The 18,083-nt window shown below is 46.7% G+C and overlaps 1 protein-coding gene across 2 annotated transcripts in view; it reads left to right on the top strand.

Moving 5' to 3' along the window:
• Positions 1 to 18,083, top strand: part of LOC119975725 (sodium/hydrogen exchanger 9-like) — a 455,770-nt gene that overhangs the window by 54,837 nt on the left and 382,850 nt on the right. For both annotated transcript variants that reach the window (XM_038815548.1, XM_038815549.1), the window contains exons 3-4: positions 13,945 to 14,022; positions 17,281 to 17,357. In XM_038815548.1, coding sequence (XP_038671476.1) covers positions 13,945 to 14,022; positions 17,281 to 17,357 — 155 coding nt within the window. The remainder of the gene's footprint in view (positions 1 to 13,944; positions 14,023 to 17,280; positions 17,358 to 18,083) is intronic.

Here is an 18,083-nt window from a genome sequence, read left to right as displayed (position 1 = left end):
GGTCAAATAACCGTTCCTCATTTCATTCTTTATGCCCTTTTGTGCTGCCAGAGGAGCAAAGGCAAGATTGAGCCAAAATGACTCACCCTCTGAGTTCTCTCTGCCAGTTGAAGCACATGCCATCTGTTCAGCACTATCTCCTTGACAGCAAGACAAGATGTTGAACTTGTGGGAGGTTGCAAATGCTGTCTTGCTTCCTGTTCTCTCATTACACAGTGCAATAGTGCAAGAGCACAATAGACATCATGCTGACCTAGAACATGCTGACTTTCAACATCTCATCAATTTCCTGGTTAGTAATTTCACTGTCATTTCTGCACAATAATCTAGTGCGTGCTCTTTCAGTTACCAGAGAAGAGTGTCCTCATATAATTAGATAATACAGTAGATAATTTTCTACAATTCAATTTTCAAACCATTTTCTATCTCTCTTGTTGCTCCCTGGGTGCTACTCAGCTAAGAACATGGATAGGTGATTTCTGCCTGGCCTCTGCTTGTTGCCTGACCGAGCAGCTGGCAAATGCACAAGTGAACCTCTGCATTATCCATTTGTTTAGTCCTAAACCTTGGTGTTTTGTGCAATGATTTATAGCTGAGCATATAAGGGTGTATTTGAGAACGTAAGAGTGTTTGTTACTGCAGAGTGGACTGCCCTGAAATACACAACAGAAATGCTTTGCCAAGTATCAGTGTTCCTCCTCTCTTTGTTTACTTGTGGTTCTGCATGATGGGTGACTTAGCAAAGAGAAATGATTGCTTTTGTGTCTTATGGTATGGTGGCACATTGGATTGTATTCTGAAACCTTTGGTTTTTTTTGCTGTTAGCTTTCAGTAAACAGTCAGGATTCACTCTTTAAATATTCATAGTTTAGAAGGGTAGAGTGAAATGTTTCATCACAAGAAAGCTGAAAATCCAAATGAGTGACAAACAAAATCCAATTTTAAAGCAATCTATTCTTAAACCTAATATTTCTGTGTTAACACTTCTTAATATATATCTGACAACTCAGACTATTACATTCTTGTGAATCCAGTATCAGATCGGTCTTGAATTTTAGTTCCACATATGGCCAGGTCTTCCAGCAACAGGAGTAATGATGCACTGGACTTATGGTGCTGGTGTGTGCCGGGACCCGAAAGGGTCTGCGGATCTGTGCACATGCACTGCCCTTGTCCGGGAAGATTAAGCTCCCGATGGGCAGATGTGCTTGCCTGGGACCTTTCCCAAATGTCCCTTGCAACAGGCATTGTCAAACTTGGGGGCGCAAGTCGCAGGAGGGTCGCAGAGCTGTCCATTACGACGCTCCCGATCGCGCAAATCTGAGCGCAACAGCCGGCTGTTAATAACGGCGGCTGCAAGCAGTCTTCAAAATGGCCGCAAACATGTGAAAGAAATGCGGCCGCATTGCTCATGCATGCCAGAGCATCGGCGTGCATGCGCTAAACTATGCACGTGTGCGCCAATGATTGGGCACGCATGTGCAGTGCGGCCACTTTTTTTTAAACGGCCGCAGCTTTTTGTTTTACAAGTTCAAGGTGCCTTTATTCATTTATTTTATTCATTTTATTGTTTTTTTACAAGTTCGGGGGGGGGGGGGGTTTATTTGATAAAGTTTTATGGGGAAAAAATGCAGAACATTGGACAGATGGAGACTCCGTACTTTCCGACACCGGAAGACTTCACCGGTTCCATTGGAGGAGCGGGCACGAGGGCCAAAGGGACCCAAAACCATTTCCTCCATTTTGTCAGCAGCAAACAAGGTAAGAGAAAATGGTGGGTTGCGCAGGTTGGCCGGCGTGGGTCGCGAAAGTCGGCCGGGTTGGGCCCCGAAGGTTAGCCGCAATGACCTCCGCGTCGGACAATTGGGCTAGATATGCGCTGCTTACCTGGATACTTATCCTACAATTATCGCACTGTTTAATCTCTGGTGTATCATAGTGCAGAGGGAGGCCATTTGGCCCATCGAGTCTGCACCGGCCCTTTTGAAAGAGCACCCTACCCAAGCTCACACCTCCACCCTTTCGCAATAACCCTGCAACCCCATGTAACCTAAGGGAAATCTATCATGGCCAATCCATCTAACTTGCACATCTTTGGACTGTGGGAGGAAAACGGAGCACCCAGAGGAAACCCACGCAGACACAGGGAGAATGTGCAGACTCAACACAGACAGTGACCCAAGCTGGGAATCGAACTTTGAACCTTGGCACTGTGAAGCTATAGTGCAAACCACTATGCTACTGTGCTGCCCTAACTAGGTGATTAACGGAACAGCCCAATTATCACCCCAACCTCCAATTATACCCCCCCCTCCCTGATTCAATAACCTACTCGGTGATGGAACCATCAATTCTACGGACACGTGCTTGTAGGATTAGAATAGTGGTTTTAATATACTTACAACAGAGCCTGTTAGCCATTGAACTTTCGGTGAACTGGTTGGCTGACTCTGTGGCATGGATCTTTATACAGCAGCTCCAGGGGGAGGAGTTCTGGGCGGAGCCAAGGGGGCAGCCCAGTACAAACTCTCGAGTACTCCCAGAGCTACTCCCCCTGATGGTCAGGTAGTGCAACTGCACTTACAATATTGATACATATATATACTGGGAACAGAGTGGCATTGGTAACTTATAATACCATGTGAATCTCATTCACCACATTCACCCCCTGTGAAAAAGATAGAGTCCGGCAGGGGTGGTGGCTCACAGAATTAGTCTGTCCGGTGGACGAATTGTTTGTTTCTGTAATGAACTCCAATTGGCATTATTGGTTGGCGAATTGGAGTATGAGCTCCCTCAATGATAGCTCATTGAGGGGGCCCATATAATCACCTGTGTAGGCTTTGTGAGCCAGTCTTAAGTTGGCTGAACTGCTAGCAGCACTGTTTGTAGCTGCTCCTGTAATACCGTTATTGTAAATAAATATTGGTGTGGTGACGGAACTCCTGCCTCCAATGGATTACTACAGTGGCGACGAGATAAACTACGAATTTTGCAGAGACCAGCTGCCGCACTCGGAGGGTAAGCCTTGCCATTTTAAAAATGCCGTTTTTGGGAGGTTAGAGGCATTTGACCCGGCTATTGAAGACTGGTCCCAGTATGTAGAGAGAATGTGTTACTTCTTCCGGGCAAATGATATACTGACGGACGAAAGGAGACGGCTTATCCTGCTGTCGGCATGCGGACCCTCCGCTTTCGCCATTATACGTAATCTGACTTATCCCGATGCGCCGGACACGAGAACTTTCCAAGAAGTAACGGAATTGGTGAAACAGCACTACGACCCAAAACCACCCCTCATTTTGCATAGGTACAGATTCTACACAGCGAAGCGCGAAGACAGGGAGTCAGTCACGAATTTCTTGACCCGCCTGAGAAGGCTGGCGGAAAAATGTGAGTTCAGCCCGACGCTAAATGAAATGCTTGGGGACCGGTTAGTGTGTGGTATAAACAACCTCACAATACAGAAACGCCTGTTGGCGGAAACGGAGCTAGACTGCAGGCAGGCGTTACAGCTCGCAATGTCCCTAGAAAAGGCAGCAAGTGGGGCGCAGGAACTACAGGGCACGCCAATGGAGGTAGCTACCTGTGAGAGGGACTACCACAATGGGTCCTGCTACCAGATAGCCGCTCTCAGGAAAAACCTGAGGAATAGAGGGAAAAAGGAAAACCCCAGAACAGAAGCGGATAGGGTACAGGAGAAAAATGCAACAGGCCTCCCTGCCTGATTTAAAGTGGCTGCTAAAGCTATCTCTGAGGCGTCGCTCTCAACCTCAAAGGGAGTGGATTCGTCCACCGCCCGCATGGCTGCTTTGGCGATGTCCTCCTTGATGCAGCTGAAGGCCTGGCGCGCCTCAGCAGACAGGGGAAATCGTGTGGCCTTAAAGAGTGGGCGGGCTTTGTCCGCATATTGAGGGACCCACTGGGCGTAGTATGAAAAGAACCCCAAGCACCGTTTGAGGGCCTTGGGGCAATGAGGGAGGGGGAGTTCTAAGAGCATGCGGTCCGGGTCTGGGCCCAGGACTCCGTTCTCCACGACGTAGCCGAGGATGGTCAGTCTGTTTGTGCGGAAAACGCATTTCTCCTTGTTATAAGTGAGGTTTAATTTCTGTGCCGTCTGGAGAAAACGGTGGAGGTTGGCGTCGTGGTCCTGCTGGTCATAGCCGCAGATGGTAACATTGTCCAGATATGGAAATGTGGCCCGCAGCCCGTACTGGTCTACCATTCAGTCCATTGCTCGTTGGAACACCGAAACCCCGTTAGTGACGCCGAAGGGAACCCGGAGGAAATGGAAGAGGCGGCCATCGGCCTCGAACGCCGTGTAGTGGCGGTCCTCCGGGCGGATTGGGAGCTGGTGGTATGCAGACTTCAGATCCACCGTGGAAAATAACCGATATTGGGCGATCTGGTTAACCATGTCTGCAATCCTGGGGAGGGGATACCCGTCTAGGAGCGTAAATCTATTTATGGTCTGACTATAGTCGACGACCATGCAAAATTTTTCCCCGGTCTTGACGACCACCACCTGAGCTCTCCAGGGACTATTACTGGCCTCTATGACCCCCTCACTAAGCAGCCGTCGGACCTCCGATCAGATAAAGACCCTATCCTGTAAGCTGTATCGCCTGCTGCGAGTAGCTACTGGTTTGCAATCTGGAGTGAGATTGGCGAAGAGAGGAGGGGGGTCGGGGGGAGATGCACAGCGCGGCGAGGCTGCAGATAGTGAGTGGGGGCAGGGGCCCGCTGAAGCTGAGGGTGAGGCTCTTGAGGTTGCACTGGAAATCGAGGCCTAATAAGAGTGGCGCACAGAGGTCAGGCAGGACATAAAGTTTAAATTTTGAATAACTAGCACCTCGAATTGTGAGCGTAGCAACGGTGCGTCCTTGGATTTGGACTGAGTGGGAGCCCGAAGCGAGGGCGCTAGTTTGGCTCACAGGAAAAATAGGAAGCGAACAGCATCTTACCAGCTCTGGGTGTATAAAGCTCTCGATGCTCCCGGAGTCAAAGAGGCATGGCGTGCAGTACCCGTTGATCTGGACCTCCGCCATCGAACTTCGTAGGTGCTTGGGGCGGGATTGATCTAGGGTGACCGCGTTGAGTTGCGGGCCGCGTGATGAGTGCCCGGGAAGGTCGTAGTCTTCCGAGTGGGTGTCCGGTTGAGTAGATGCCGGTACGTTCTGGCGAGCTTGGTGCAGGATCGCTGTGCTGAGTTGCGGGCCGCGTGATGAGTGCCTTGGGAAGTCGTAGTCTTCAGATGAGCTTTCTGAGCATGGAGATGCAGATGGGGCCTGTGGATCGCACGTGGTGAGCGGCGAGGAAGATGACATCCAAGATGGCGGCCCCCATGAGTCGCACGTGGCCGGCTGCATGGTGGGGGTTTGCCAAGATGGTGGCCCCCATGGATCGCACGTGGCAGGAGGGGGCGGAGTCGGGGCGTAGGCCGCAGCGTTTCGGGCCCCGCGGGCCCACTGGTGTTGGGAGCGATTTGATCTCTCTGCAGGGGAGTTAGAAACTGGGGCCCTTTTCACGAGGCACAATCTGGCATAGTGGCCTTTCTTCCCGTAGCTGCTGCAGGTCGCGGATCGGCCTGGGCAGTGCTGCCGCGGGTGCTGGCTTTAGCCACAGAAATGGCAGGCTGAAGCTGCCGAGTAGCTGGCTGGGGCAGCAGAGTAACTGGCTGGGGCAGCAGAGTAACTGGCTTTGGCAGCGCGGTAGCTAGGGGGCCGTGCGGCACAGGCCTGGGGGGATTGTTGGTCAGGGGTCCACAATGAGGTCGGGGGGGTCTGCGGGAAACGAGGTGAGGCTGCGGAAGGAAACTTCTATAGTGGTAGCAGCCTCCACAGTAGTATCTAAGTCCTGGGCCCCCTTTTCTAGCAGTCTTTGGCGCACATAGTTAGATCTAAGGCCCGCTACGAAAACGTCCCGCACAGCAAGCTCCCTATGTTCAGCCGTGGTAACGGCTTGATAATTACAGTCATTAGAAAGATTGTTCAGTTCCCGTACAAATTCGGCTAGCGTTTCAGTAGGCCGCTGACGGCAAGTTGTAAACACGTGGCGTGCATAAACCTCGTTAATGGGCCTAACGTACATTTTGTCCAATATCGCCAGCGCTGCGGTGTAAGAACTGGCCGGATTTAGCTGTGTGGAGATTCTGTGGCTTACCCTCACGTGCAGTAGGCTGAGTTTTTGTTCCTCTGTTGTTCCAGCGGTGCTGGCTTCTGCCAGGTAGGCTTTAAAACATCTCAGCCAGTGGGAAAACATTTCTTTAGCCTCTGCATCCTGCGGGTCAAGTTCTGGGCGTCCGGGCTTGAGGGCTGCTTCCATGATTTACTTCGACTGTTTCGTAAGTATATTAAATTGATGGAACCATCAATTCTACGGACACGTGCTTGTAGGATTAGAATAGCGGTTTTAATATACTTACAACAGAGCCAGCCTTTTAGCCGTTGAACTTTCGGTGAACTGGCTGGCTGACTCTGTGGCACGGATCTTTATACAGCAGCTCCAGGGGGAGGAGTTCTGGGTGGAGCCAAGGGGGGAGCCCAGTACAAACTCTCGAGTACTCCCAGAGCTACTCCCCTGGTGGTCAGGTAGTGCAACTGTACTTACAATATTGATACATATATATACTGGGAACAGAGTGGCATTGGTAACTTATAATACCGTGTGAATCTCATTCACCACACTCAGCCACAACCTCCCCGATCTGAACCTGGCGGTCCATCCTCCCCCAACCCATCCTGAATTGCATGTGTATGTACAGAAATCAAAAGCATATTTGTATGCGCAGGCACCCACTGGAATTGTGCAAAATCTCTCTGGTAGTCTGCAGCTCACTGCTTGAAAGGCTGGAAGAGTCAGAAACACTAATAAATATTGGGATATGTGCTTGAAGTGCTATAATTTCCGAGGTTACAAAACAAGAGTTAGAATTTGGGATTAGGCTTGAGAGCTCCTATTCCAATGGCACAGGCACAAGGGAGCGGATGGCCTCCCTCTGAGCTGTAAGTTTTTTATGTTTCTAGATGATCTCCATACTTGAATCTGCATTGTTCGTTTACTCTGACTTGGACTTTAAGTCAGGCCAAGTTGAGTGGCCTTTAAAATTGGCAGAATGGACCTGATTCTAGGATTCCCTCCCCCTTTCCTGTTTCTGGAAGATTTTGGCAGCAGATTTAGATTTATTGTCATGTGTACCGAGGTACAGTGAAAAGTATTGTTCTGCGTAGTGTGGGACAAGGGTGTGGGTAGCAAGCTTGCACATGGTACTTGCTGGCTGCATTGTGGGATGGCTATTTTAAACCTCTTCCCCCGCTGAAGTTTGATGTTGGTAGATATGGTTCGCAGCATCTCAGAGGAGTTGTGAACCTTGGAAGGACCCGAGTCTTAAATTGGGAATCAAAAAGAAAAAAGATTTAACATTTCCTTTCAATACATTTCCCCCATATTTTCTCGTAAAGTTGTCAATCAATCACAGTCATTCATACTATCAGTGACAAGAGCTCTTAATGCCATGTAAATAAATACACAGGTATTAAGAAAACTCTGCAGAGAAAGATCAGATTGTTTTTCCCAATTAAGGGGCAATTTAGCATGGCCAGTCCACCTACCCTGCACATCTTTTGGGTCACAAGTCGGCTTACATTAACACTTCAATGAAGTTACTGTGAAAATTCCCCAATCGCCACACTCCGGCGCCGGTATGGGTTCACCTGAGGGAGAATTCAGAATGTCCAATTCATCTAACAAGCACTCCTTTCGGGACTTGTAGGCGGAAACCGGAGCACAAACAGTGACCCAAGCAGGGAGTCAAACCTGGGTATCTGGCTCTATTTCCAAACACTGCCCTTGGCTTTGGATCAGTAGTTTGTGACGGTCTGTGAAGGAGGCAGCACAAGAGTTGGAATCCTCATTTTATATGGCAAAATGTGGTAATTTTGCTTCCACATTTTTCGTTCTGATAGTTACCAGGATTATACTAACACCAGGCAACAAGAAGAAAATATATGAATGAAAAATATCACACCCCACCCTCGAAAGGAAGCTGTGCTCTTGTGCATGTTGAGTAACAGATTGTCACATCCTGTTGTAGTTTATTCTGTAGATTAAGAAACTGTTGAGTTATGTAGACAATAATTTCAAAGAGCTTCAGTAGGCGCTATTGTTTATAGTATGACAATGGAATATGGGTATAACATTAGTTTCTCTAATGGAGCAGAAAGCCTCAATGTTACAAACATTCATTCTTTCTGTATATGGAAAGTCAGACCCGAGAGGGCAAGATACAAACCATAGGCGTACTTTTCTCATGAGAGAACAAAGCCCCCTCGTGAATGCATTTAGCCGCATGTTTCCCAGTGCTCGCAGTGCCGAGAAACACGTGGCTATTCAGCGCAACTCGCGCTGAATAAGGGGATGAAACGGGGATCTCGCAGCCATGGGCGCACATAGCCCTGTTTTGTACAGTAGGGAGCTCTTCTCACCGGAACTCCCCATTGTAACGAGAGATCCTGATCTCCGAGGCCCCCAAAACGATCCCTGACCCCTCCATCCCAAACGCAGTGTAGGAGGGTCCCAGCCAAGGCCTAAATTCCTCCTGCCAAAGTGCATGACCTCACACTTTTCCACATTGTATTTCATTTGCCATTTCATTGCCCACTCTCCTTGTTGAATGATGGGGCATAGATTAATTTGTTCTTAATCTAGGACAAAAGTTCGGCACAACACCTGGGCCGAAGGGCCTGTTCTAAGCTGTATTTTTCTATGTTCTATGTCCAAATCCTTCTGTAGCCCCCTTGCTTCCTCAATACTACCTGTCCCTCTACAGACCTTTGTTTCATCTGCAAACTTAGCAACAGTGCCTTCAGTTCCTTCTTCCAAATCATTAATGTATATTGTGAAACGTTGTGGTCCCAGCACAGACCGCTGAGGCACACCACTGGTCACCTTCCTGAAAAAGCCCCCTTTATCCCCACTCTCTGCCTTCTGCCAGTCAGCTAAGGTCTCCGATCCCAATGCCTCAGGTACCTCGGGAACCTGCAAATTAGAGTGAGGCTTACTGCCTTGCGCTAATATGCAGATTTACTAAAAAGTGATCCCGCCCATTGTAGGCAGAATTCACATGGGGAGGAAATTGGAGCACTCGGATCAGCCATGGTCTCATTGAATGGCGGAGCAGGCTCGAGGGGCCAGATGGCCTACTCCTGCTCCTAGTTCTTATGTTCTAAGATACAGGAACAACGTGCAAACCCCACGCAGACAGTCACCCAAGGATGAAATTGAACCCGGGTCCCTGGCGCGATGAGGCAGCAGTGCTAACCATTGTGCCACCTCGAGATTTATTGCAGGATGTCACACTGCGCGCATCATGTTAATAGTTCAAATGATGCCTTCATCATTTGGAGGGCCATAATAAAAATGGTGAAACCACTTTACTGCATCTTTACCCCAAATTGACCCAATCCCCTTTAGGTGGTCTGGAATGAAGGTTTTTCACCCAAATTATATTAAGCTGAACTCGAATGCAAAACTGACTGGTGAATGAAGAATGCACAAAGGTGGATTTGATTTGGAACAGAAAGCATCAATCTGCTAACTCCCACAGTTAAAAAGTGTTGCTTTGCATGAATAAATGAATCACAGCAGGAATCGTAACACTGGTTAAGGATTCCTGTTCCCCTAAGATGTGATTTGCAAGTATCAATGACAGAAAATGAAAATTTTAAAAACCTTGCTGAATGTAAGAGGTCCCAGGAGCCCAAACATTTTTCCGGCTCAAGTGGTTTTTAATAATGACTGCCTGTGGAAGTAGTTGAGTCGGAAATATTAGGGACCTTCAAGTGGCTATTGGATAGGTACATGGATTACGGTAGAATGATGGAGTGTAGATTCATTTGTTCTTAAGGGCAGTGCACTAGCATTATGGATAGCACAATTGCTTCACAGCTCCAGGGTCCCAGGTTCGATTCCGGCTTGGGTCACTGTCTGTGCGGAGTCTGCACATCCTCCCCGTGTGTGCGTAGGTTTCTTCCGGGTGCTCCGGTTTCCTCCCACAGTCCAAAGATGTGCAAGTTAGGTGGATTGGCCATGATAAATTGCCCTTAGTGTCCAAAATTGCCCTTGGTGTTGGGTGGGGTTACTGGGTTATGGGGATAGGGTGGAGGTGTTGACCTTGGGTAGGGTGCTCTTTCCAAGAGCCAGTGCAGACTCGATGGACCGAATGGCCTCCTTCTGCACTGTAAATTCTATGATAATCTATGATTAATCTAGGACAAAGGTTTGGCACCACATTGTGGGCCGAAGGGCCTGTTCTGTGCTGTATTTTTCTATGTTCTATGTTCTAACACAAGAGTTAATGGAGTAATTTGATGCTCATGAAAGTTCCAGTGATATATTCTGTGACATGGCTTCCACCGTCTTCTATGATAGAGAATTCCAGTTCACCACTCTTAAGTGAAGAGATTTATCCTCAGCTCAATCCTAAATGGCCTACCCCATATTCTGTGTCTCCTTGTTCCAGACCAACCCCCCCCCCCCCCCCGCCCGACACCAGCCAGAGAAACAACATCCCTGCATCCAGTCTGTGCAGCCTGCCAGAATTTTATACATTTCAATTACATCCTCTCTCATTCTTCTAAATTCCAGTGAATACAGGCCCAGCCAACCAAATGTCTACTCGTACGACGGTCCTGCCATCCCAGGAATTATTCTGGGGAAACCTTGCTACACTCTCTCGATGGCAAGTATATCCTTTCTTAGTTAAGGAGACCAAAACTGCACACAGTACTCTGGGTGTGGCCTCACAAAGGCCCTGTACAGCTGCAGTAAGATACCCTTGCTCCTGCACAATAGGACATTGCAAAGTCCTTCTGCAATGAAGGCCAACATACCATTTGCCTTCCTAACTGAAAAAGTAATTGAAAAAAATGAAAATTGCTTATTGTCACAAGTAGGCTTCAAACAAAGTTACTGCTTGCTGGACCTCTGCATGCTTGCTGTCAGTGACTGACTGGTGTACCCGGACTTGGGACATAAGTTTTGTTTTCATAGATTATCGTATTTTGATTGAAAAATCCCCTAGAAACGCTGGTCAAATCAATGACGCATTTGGAGACAATCTGATACTTTGCACAAAGATACTTGTTCCTGCTGAAGGAAGTTTTTATTATAACAATTTCACACCTCAAAGGTCAGTATGCATCCGTTTAGAGGCTAAAGGGATATGGTGAGAATGCGGGAATATGGCGTTGAGATAGACAATCGGCCATTGTCATATTGAATGGGGGGAGCAGGCTGGATGGGCCGAATGGAATGCCCCTATTTTCACGGCTTCTGTGTAAGTCAACTTCATTCTGCACAGATAGAAATCAAGCATCTGCGTTGGCATCTCTTGTTGCTGTAGGTGTCAAGTATCCTTCCCATTAAAATGAATAATTCACACTGTGCTGTCAGAACATAATAATAATTAATATGATAGGGAAATGCTTGTCATGCTGTCTAGCTCTTAATGAGGTTTGGGTGGACTGGAATACAGAGCCGCAGAACCGGTCTATGTTTAGGATCTTTCACAGATCATTTTCAAAGCCACCTGCCTTGGTGTTAGACTTGTCATTCTCTACTCCTCATTGGTTTGGGAATCTGTTCATTCATTTTGATGAAACCCTGTGTTGACAACAAGTGTGTTACATTGTCAAGTGCATAAGTTCCAAACAAAGGCCTTTCTGTTTTCATCATTTTCACAAAAGGTGACACTTCTGATTCAGTGCCGTCTTCCTGTGTGAACACCCCATTGACAGGATAATTCTATAGCTCAGCTCATATTTCAAATATTGGTGAGGGCACGATGGGCTGAATGGCCTCCTTCTGAGCTATAAGCTTTTCCATTGGACATCTCGGATTGAACAAAAGTGTGAAACTTGTAGGCTTTCTGACGAATTGGGTTCAGGTGTTTGTGGGTATTTTTTGGTCAGATTAACTTGAGTAAATATCTAGATTGGGAACCAGAACCAGATTACGGTGCAGATACTCGAGGCTGGGCTCAACGGTGAAACTTGGTTACATTGAGGAGCAAGGCTGTTATAACACCCATCAGACTGAGACACTCAAATGTTTGGGAAAGACTCCGGAAAGGAGGGTCCATGTTCCAGACACGATGAGTGGTGTTGACCGGGAGATGCAACTTTTTTCGGGGCTAGGATTAACGATCTGCTGTCCGGCTTGAGAGACTTGTAGAGGCCGCGATGATATTGTCAGAGATGAGAGGTTTGTGTGAGAGGTGAAATTAGGATGCATTGCCTGGGATGAAAGATTTGGAGTGAGGGAGCAAAACGTTGTGAGAGAGTGTGTGTGTGCGAGCAGAGATAAAATGCTGAATTTGAAAGCATTGGCGAAGTTACACTGCAAAATAATTGGTTGTGGCCAGCTGTCTTTGAATACACTTCAAGGGATATTACTGAGCATGATGGCTTTTTTAATGAGAATGTTTCTACCAGCAGCACAATTTGATTTGAAAGGAGTGTCATGAAAATAATCTGCAGTCAATAGATGCCATCATCTCAACTCAGAGGGAAGTCTGTGGCATACATGGTATTATTTTTCCATTATTGTTGCCCATCCCATATATTTTCTCCTTAACCTTCTTTCTATTACATAAGTGTTATTTTATTAATGGGAGCCGAGTGCACCCGTAAACTCCTGAATATTTTCTGTAGCCAAGTTTGTTCAAAGAATGGAATAATTCCAATGTTAATCAGTTTATTCCAGTAATACAGTGATAATCTGCAAGGTAAGTGTATGTGACACCGTACAACAATGGTAGGGAATGCCAGGTTATTAAAATGTAGACAAAATAAAAATGCTTATTAAAGTTTTATACTCAGTCCAGAAACTGTTCCCTGCACTGAAACCTCACAGCGTGTTAACAGAGAAGAAAATATCACTGTCACAATACTGAATTTTAAGACCATAATTTTCCCTGTATAGGGCTCTGACCTTTAGTTTTATAGCTGTTTCTGTCCCAAATAATTTGCAGAAGCGCATTTTGCAAGGATGCTTATTTGAGTAATTCAGTGTTTTCATCATAACCGACTGGATTTTGTGCAATGAATTATTAGCACGTACTGGTACATAGATACATAGAAGATAGGAGCAGAAGGAGGCCTTTCATCACGATCATGGCTGATCATCCAACTCAATAGCCTAATCCTGCTTTCTCCCCACAACCTTTGGTCCCATTCTCCCCAAGTGCTACATCCAGCCGCCTCTTGAATATATTCAAAGTTTTAGCATCAACTACTTTCTGTGGTAATGAATTCCACAGGAGTTATTCCACAGATATACAGAAAAGTTTTTGGCTGACCACTGTAAAAACACAGATCATTCAAGAACAAGAGGGAACAGATTTCAGGTAATTGGGAGAAAAAGCAGCAGCTGAGACATGAGAAAAGTTTCAAGCGGCGAGTGGTTAGAATCTGGAATGTCCTGCCCGAGAGAACCGCAGAGGCAAGGTCAATTGAATCATTCAGGAGGGAATTAGAATGTTACCTGAAAAGGAAAAAAAGGGCAGAGTTACGGGGTGAAGGCAGGGGAACTGCTCATTCGTAAAGTTCATGTTGACACAACAGGTTGGACAACGACTTCCTAAGCTGTAACAATTCTGTGATATTGTGATTTTTAAAAAGATTTTGGACTGAAATTAATTATGCATCTAATAATCTAGTTGGATTTAAATTTTATGCAATTTCTGCCGATGGGATCTGTCTCCTATTAATTGGTAGCTTCCAACACTGCACAAAAGAATATGCACAGAATAATTGAGGAATTGGATAAAGTAACCCAATTACCATCCAAAATCCAATTTCCCATTTTGTGTGTGAGGATGTGAATTTTCAACCAAGCCAGTTGGAAAGTTATACTGACATGTCTAATTTTGTCTCTTATTTTTAGGTAACGTTTGATTCAGAAATTTTCTTCAATGTCCTCTTACCGCCGATAATATTTTACGCAGGCTACAGCCTGAAAAAGGTGAGAACATTGGGCTTCAGTTTCAGAAAGACATGATTGCTTGGAATCTGAATGGTTTCCAGGGTGACTTTTGCAGCAACTGCCCTCATTAAGTATTATTTTTTTTAGCGGTTTGCTTTTTCAGTCTGTGTTCTTCCAAGACATCGTATGTTTAAGGGCTGGTTTAGCTCAGTGGGCTAGACAGCTGGTTTGTGATGCAGAATAAGGCCAGCAGTGCGGGTTTCAATTCCCGTACCAGTTTACCCGAACAGGCGCCGGAATGTGGCGATAAGGGGCTTTTCACAGTAACTTCATACTTGTGATAATAAAACGTTATTATTGTTATAGACCCCGTTTAAAAGTGTCAGTTTTCCTCTGCCCACTGTCTCAGCTGGTAAAGCCAGGAGGTGCTTTCAGACTGGATGGTCCTATGCTTGGCTCCAATCAATGTTCATAGTAATAGAATTTACAGTGCAGAAGGAGGCCATTTGGCCCATTGAGTCGGCACCGGCCCTTGGAAAGAGCACCCTACCCAAGCCCACACCATCACTCTATCCCCATAACCCAGTAACCCCAACCAAGCTTTTTGGACACCAAGGACAATTTAGCATGGCCAATCCACCTAACCTGCACATCTTTGGACTGTGGGAGGAAACCGGAGCACCCGGAGGAAACTCACGCAGACCAAGGGGAGAACGTGCAGACTCCGCACAAACAGTGACCCAAGCCGGGAATCGAACCTGGGACCCTGGAGCTGTGAAGCACTTGTGCTAACCACTGTGCTATCGTGCTGCCCATATGTTGAATTAGCTGAGCTGGAGACAGGTGATGCCCCTGAGCTGGAGAGAGGAGCACCAGCCACTGGGTTTCCCAATCCCGATTGCCACCGGCTAAATACTGCGGCAAGGTGCATGTAAATAGGTATTGGGCGAGGGCAGGGCTATATGGTGACGGAGTATCATACAGCACAGAAAAGGCCCTTTGATCCATCATGTCTGCACTAGTCAGACACAACCATCAAACCATTCTAATCCCATTTCCCAGCACTTGGCCCATAGCCTTGTGTGCCCTGGGATCACGTGCACATCGAAATACTTCTAAAATGTTATGAGGGTCTCTGCCTCCACTCCCCTTTCAGGCAACGAATGCCAAACTCCCACCACCCTCTAGGGGAAAAAAATGTTCCCCTCGCATCCCCTCTAAACCTTACTTTAAATCTATGCACCCTGATATTGACCCCTCCACCAAGGGGAAAAGTTTGTTCATGTCTACTCTATCTATGCCCCTGGAATATCTGGAGGCTATTCATGAAGGCCCCGCCTTCTCAACCTTGCCCCTCGCCTGAGGTGTGGTGACCCCCAGGTAAAAAGACCACCTGTCAGCTCTCCCCCTCAAAGGAGAAAGCAGCCTATGGTCATCGAAGACTATGATGACTTTCCCTTTACCTTACCTATGCCCCTCATAATTTTATACATCTCAATCAAGTCCCCTCTGAGTCTCCTCTGCTCCAAGGAAACCAACACCAGTCTATCCAATCTCTCTTCAGAACTAACACTCTCCAGCCCAGGCAACATCCTGGTAAATCCCCTCTGCACCTCTTCCAGTGCAATGACATCCCTCCTGTAGCATGGATTCCAGAACTGTAGGTAATGTTCTAGCTGTGGCCTAACCAACCTTTACAACAGTTCCAGCATAGTCTCCCTGCTCTTAAACTCTATGCCTCGGCTAAAAATGGCAAGTATACCATATGGTCTGCTACCTTAAGGGAACTGTTAACATGCACACCAACGTCATTCTGATCCTTGCCAGGGTGATGCCATTTACCATGTATTCCCTTGCCTTGTTTGTCCTGCCCAAGTGCATCACCTCACACTTTTCCAGATTGAATTCCATTTGCCACTGATCAGCCCATCTGACCAGCCCGTCTATATCCTCCTGTAATTAAAGGCTATCCTCACTATTTACCATCCCACCAATTTTCGTATCATCCACAAACTTACTGATCAACCCTCCTACATTCACATCTAAATCGTTTATATAAACCACAAATAGCGGGGGTCAACACTGATTCCTACGGGGATCCCACTGGACACAGGCTTCCAGTCAGAAAAACACCCCTTGACCATCACCTTCTGCTTCCTGCCACTCGGCCTTTGTTGGATCCAATTTTCCAAATTTCTTTGGATCCATTTTTTTGACCAAAATGCATGACCTCACACTTATTCACATTAAACTCCATCTGCCACATTTTGGCCCACTCTCCTAACCTATCTTTATCCATTTGTAAGGTTCTTATTTTCTCATTGCAACTTACTGTGCACCTATTTTTGTGTCATCTGCGAATTTGGCTATAGAATCTTCTATCCCTGTATCCAAGTCGTTAATATAGATTATAAATAGCTGGGGCCTTGGGCAGCATGGTGGCACAGTGGGTTAACCCTGTTGTCTCACGGCGCTGAGGTCCCAGGTTCGATCCCGGCTCTGGGTCACTGTCCGTGTGGAGTTTGCACATTCTCCCCGTGTTTGCGTGGGTTTCGCCCCCACAACCCAAAGATGTGCAGAGTAAGTGGATTGGCCATGCTAAATTGCCCTTTAATTGGAAGAAATTAATTGGGTACTCTAAATTTATAAAAAATAAATAGCTGGGGCCCAAGGACCGAACCCTGTGGCACCCCACTAGTTACATCTTGTCATCCATTAAAAGACCCATTTATCCCGACTCTCTGTCTCCTGTCCATCAGTGAGTCTTCTATCCAAATTAATACGTTATCCCTAATCCCATGTGATCTCACCTTGTGAATTAACCTTCTGTGCAGCACCTTATCAAACGTCTTCCGGTGGTCCAGATAAACTACACCTACAGGATCCCCATTATCTACTTTGCTTGGCAGAAAGTTAAAGAGACAAGCAGATATATTTTTATCCCCACTTTTAGATTTGTTTGTTGCTTTCTGTCCTCAGCCTGTATCAATGTTATTGGTTAGCCAGCCACAAACAATTTCAACAAAGTTATCATAGGAGGTGAAGATCCAATTCTTTTTCTTGAAACATTTGCATTGTGGTGAATGGCGTCCTTTATTGATGGAGGACCAGGAACATAGGCACTAAGGATGTGGGGAATGATGATTCCCCACCTACCTATACTTTCCTGGTCTGAATCACTGCCTACAGTATTTATAGTTGCAGGATATTTTGATTCTGTTGAGAATGACATTATTAGGATGCACTCTGAAACAATTAAGTAATGTCTGCCATCTTTTGATTTTTTTCTTTAAACAGAGACATTTCTTCCGGAATTTGGGCTCAATTCTAACTTATGCTTTTATAGGCACTGCCATTTCCTGTGTTGTGATTGGGTGAGTAAACCTTTTTGCCATATATCAAAAGCTTGTCTCTAATTCCAAAGATACGGAGTTGCAAAGTATCTCTGGTAAAATTAATACGGGCGAGTGTCTATAAAATAGAGTCTGAACTTTTATTTATTTGGTGGTTTTGGCATAAGCAAGTGTTGAGATGCGGCATGACGACTCGTCAGACCCTGATTTGGAGATGGCAACCTTGCCAATGGAGGTTGCGATGGATCCGGTGGGGGCCACCGACCACCGCACGGTGGATACACCCAGGCATTCGGCCTGGAAACGTCGCTCCCTGGTCCATTACACCCCACCAGGCCCAGCACAGCGGGCGCTTGAGAAACAGAGCCGAGCAAAGAAGGCAAAGGGAATTTTTCCACCAGCCATTGAAGTGGACCACATATTGGAATAGGAATGGGGGTGGGGGAGAGAGGGAGAGGTGTTATAACTAGACTGGAGGCCACGGGGTCTGCAACATCAGAGACCCTGTGGTCTCACCTGAAGATGATCTCTGCAGATGAGGGGGGAAGAGCTACACCCTTAAGCAAGGGTTCCATGGGACTTAAATACCCCGGCCCAAGTGTGGGCCAGGCGCGGGAGACCCTTCAAGCAGTAGCAATTGGTTGAATAAATATTGAGTTTGTCTAACAGTCATGGTTTCCGTGTGATCGCTCGTCTGGAACCTTAGTCGAGTAATTTTCATAAACAGTGCTCGCCGAACATAGAGTA

This window comes from Scyliorhinus canicula, chromosome 13, assembly GCF_902713615.1.
Source record: "Scyliorhinus canicula chromosome 13, sScyCan1.1, whole genome shotgun sequence".
NCBI classification, from domain to species: domain Eukaryota; kingdom Metazoa; phylum Chordata; class Chondrichthyes; order Carcharhiniformes; family Scyliorhinidae; genus Scyliorhinus; species Scyliorhinus canicula.
This window is presented reverse-complemented; position numbering and strand designations above follow the sequence as displayed.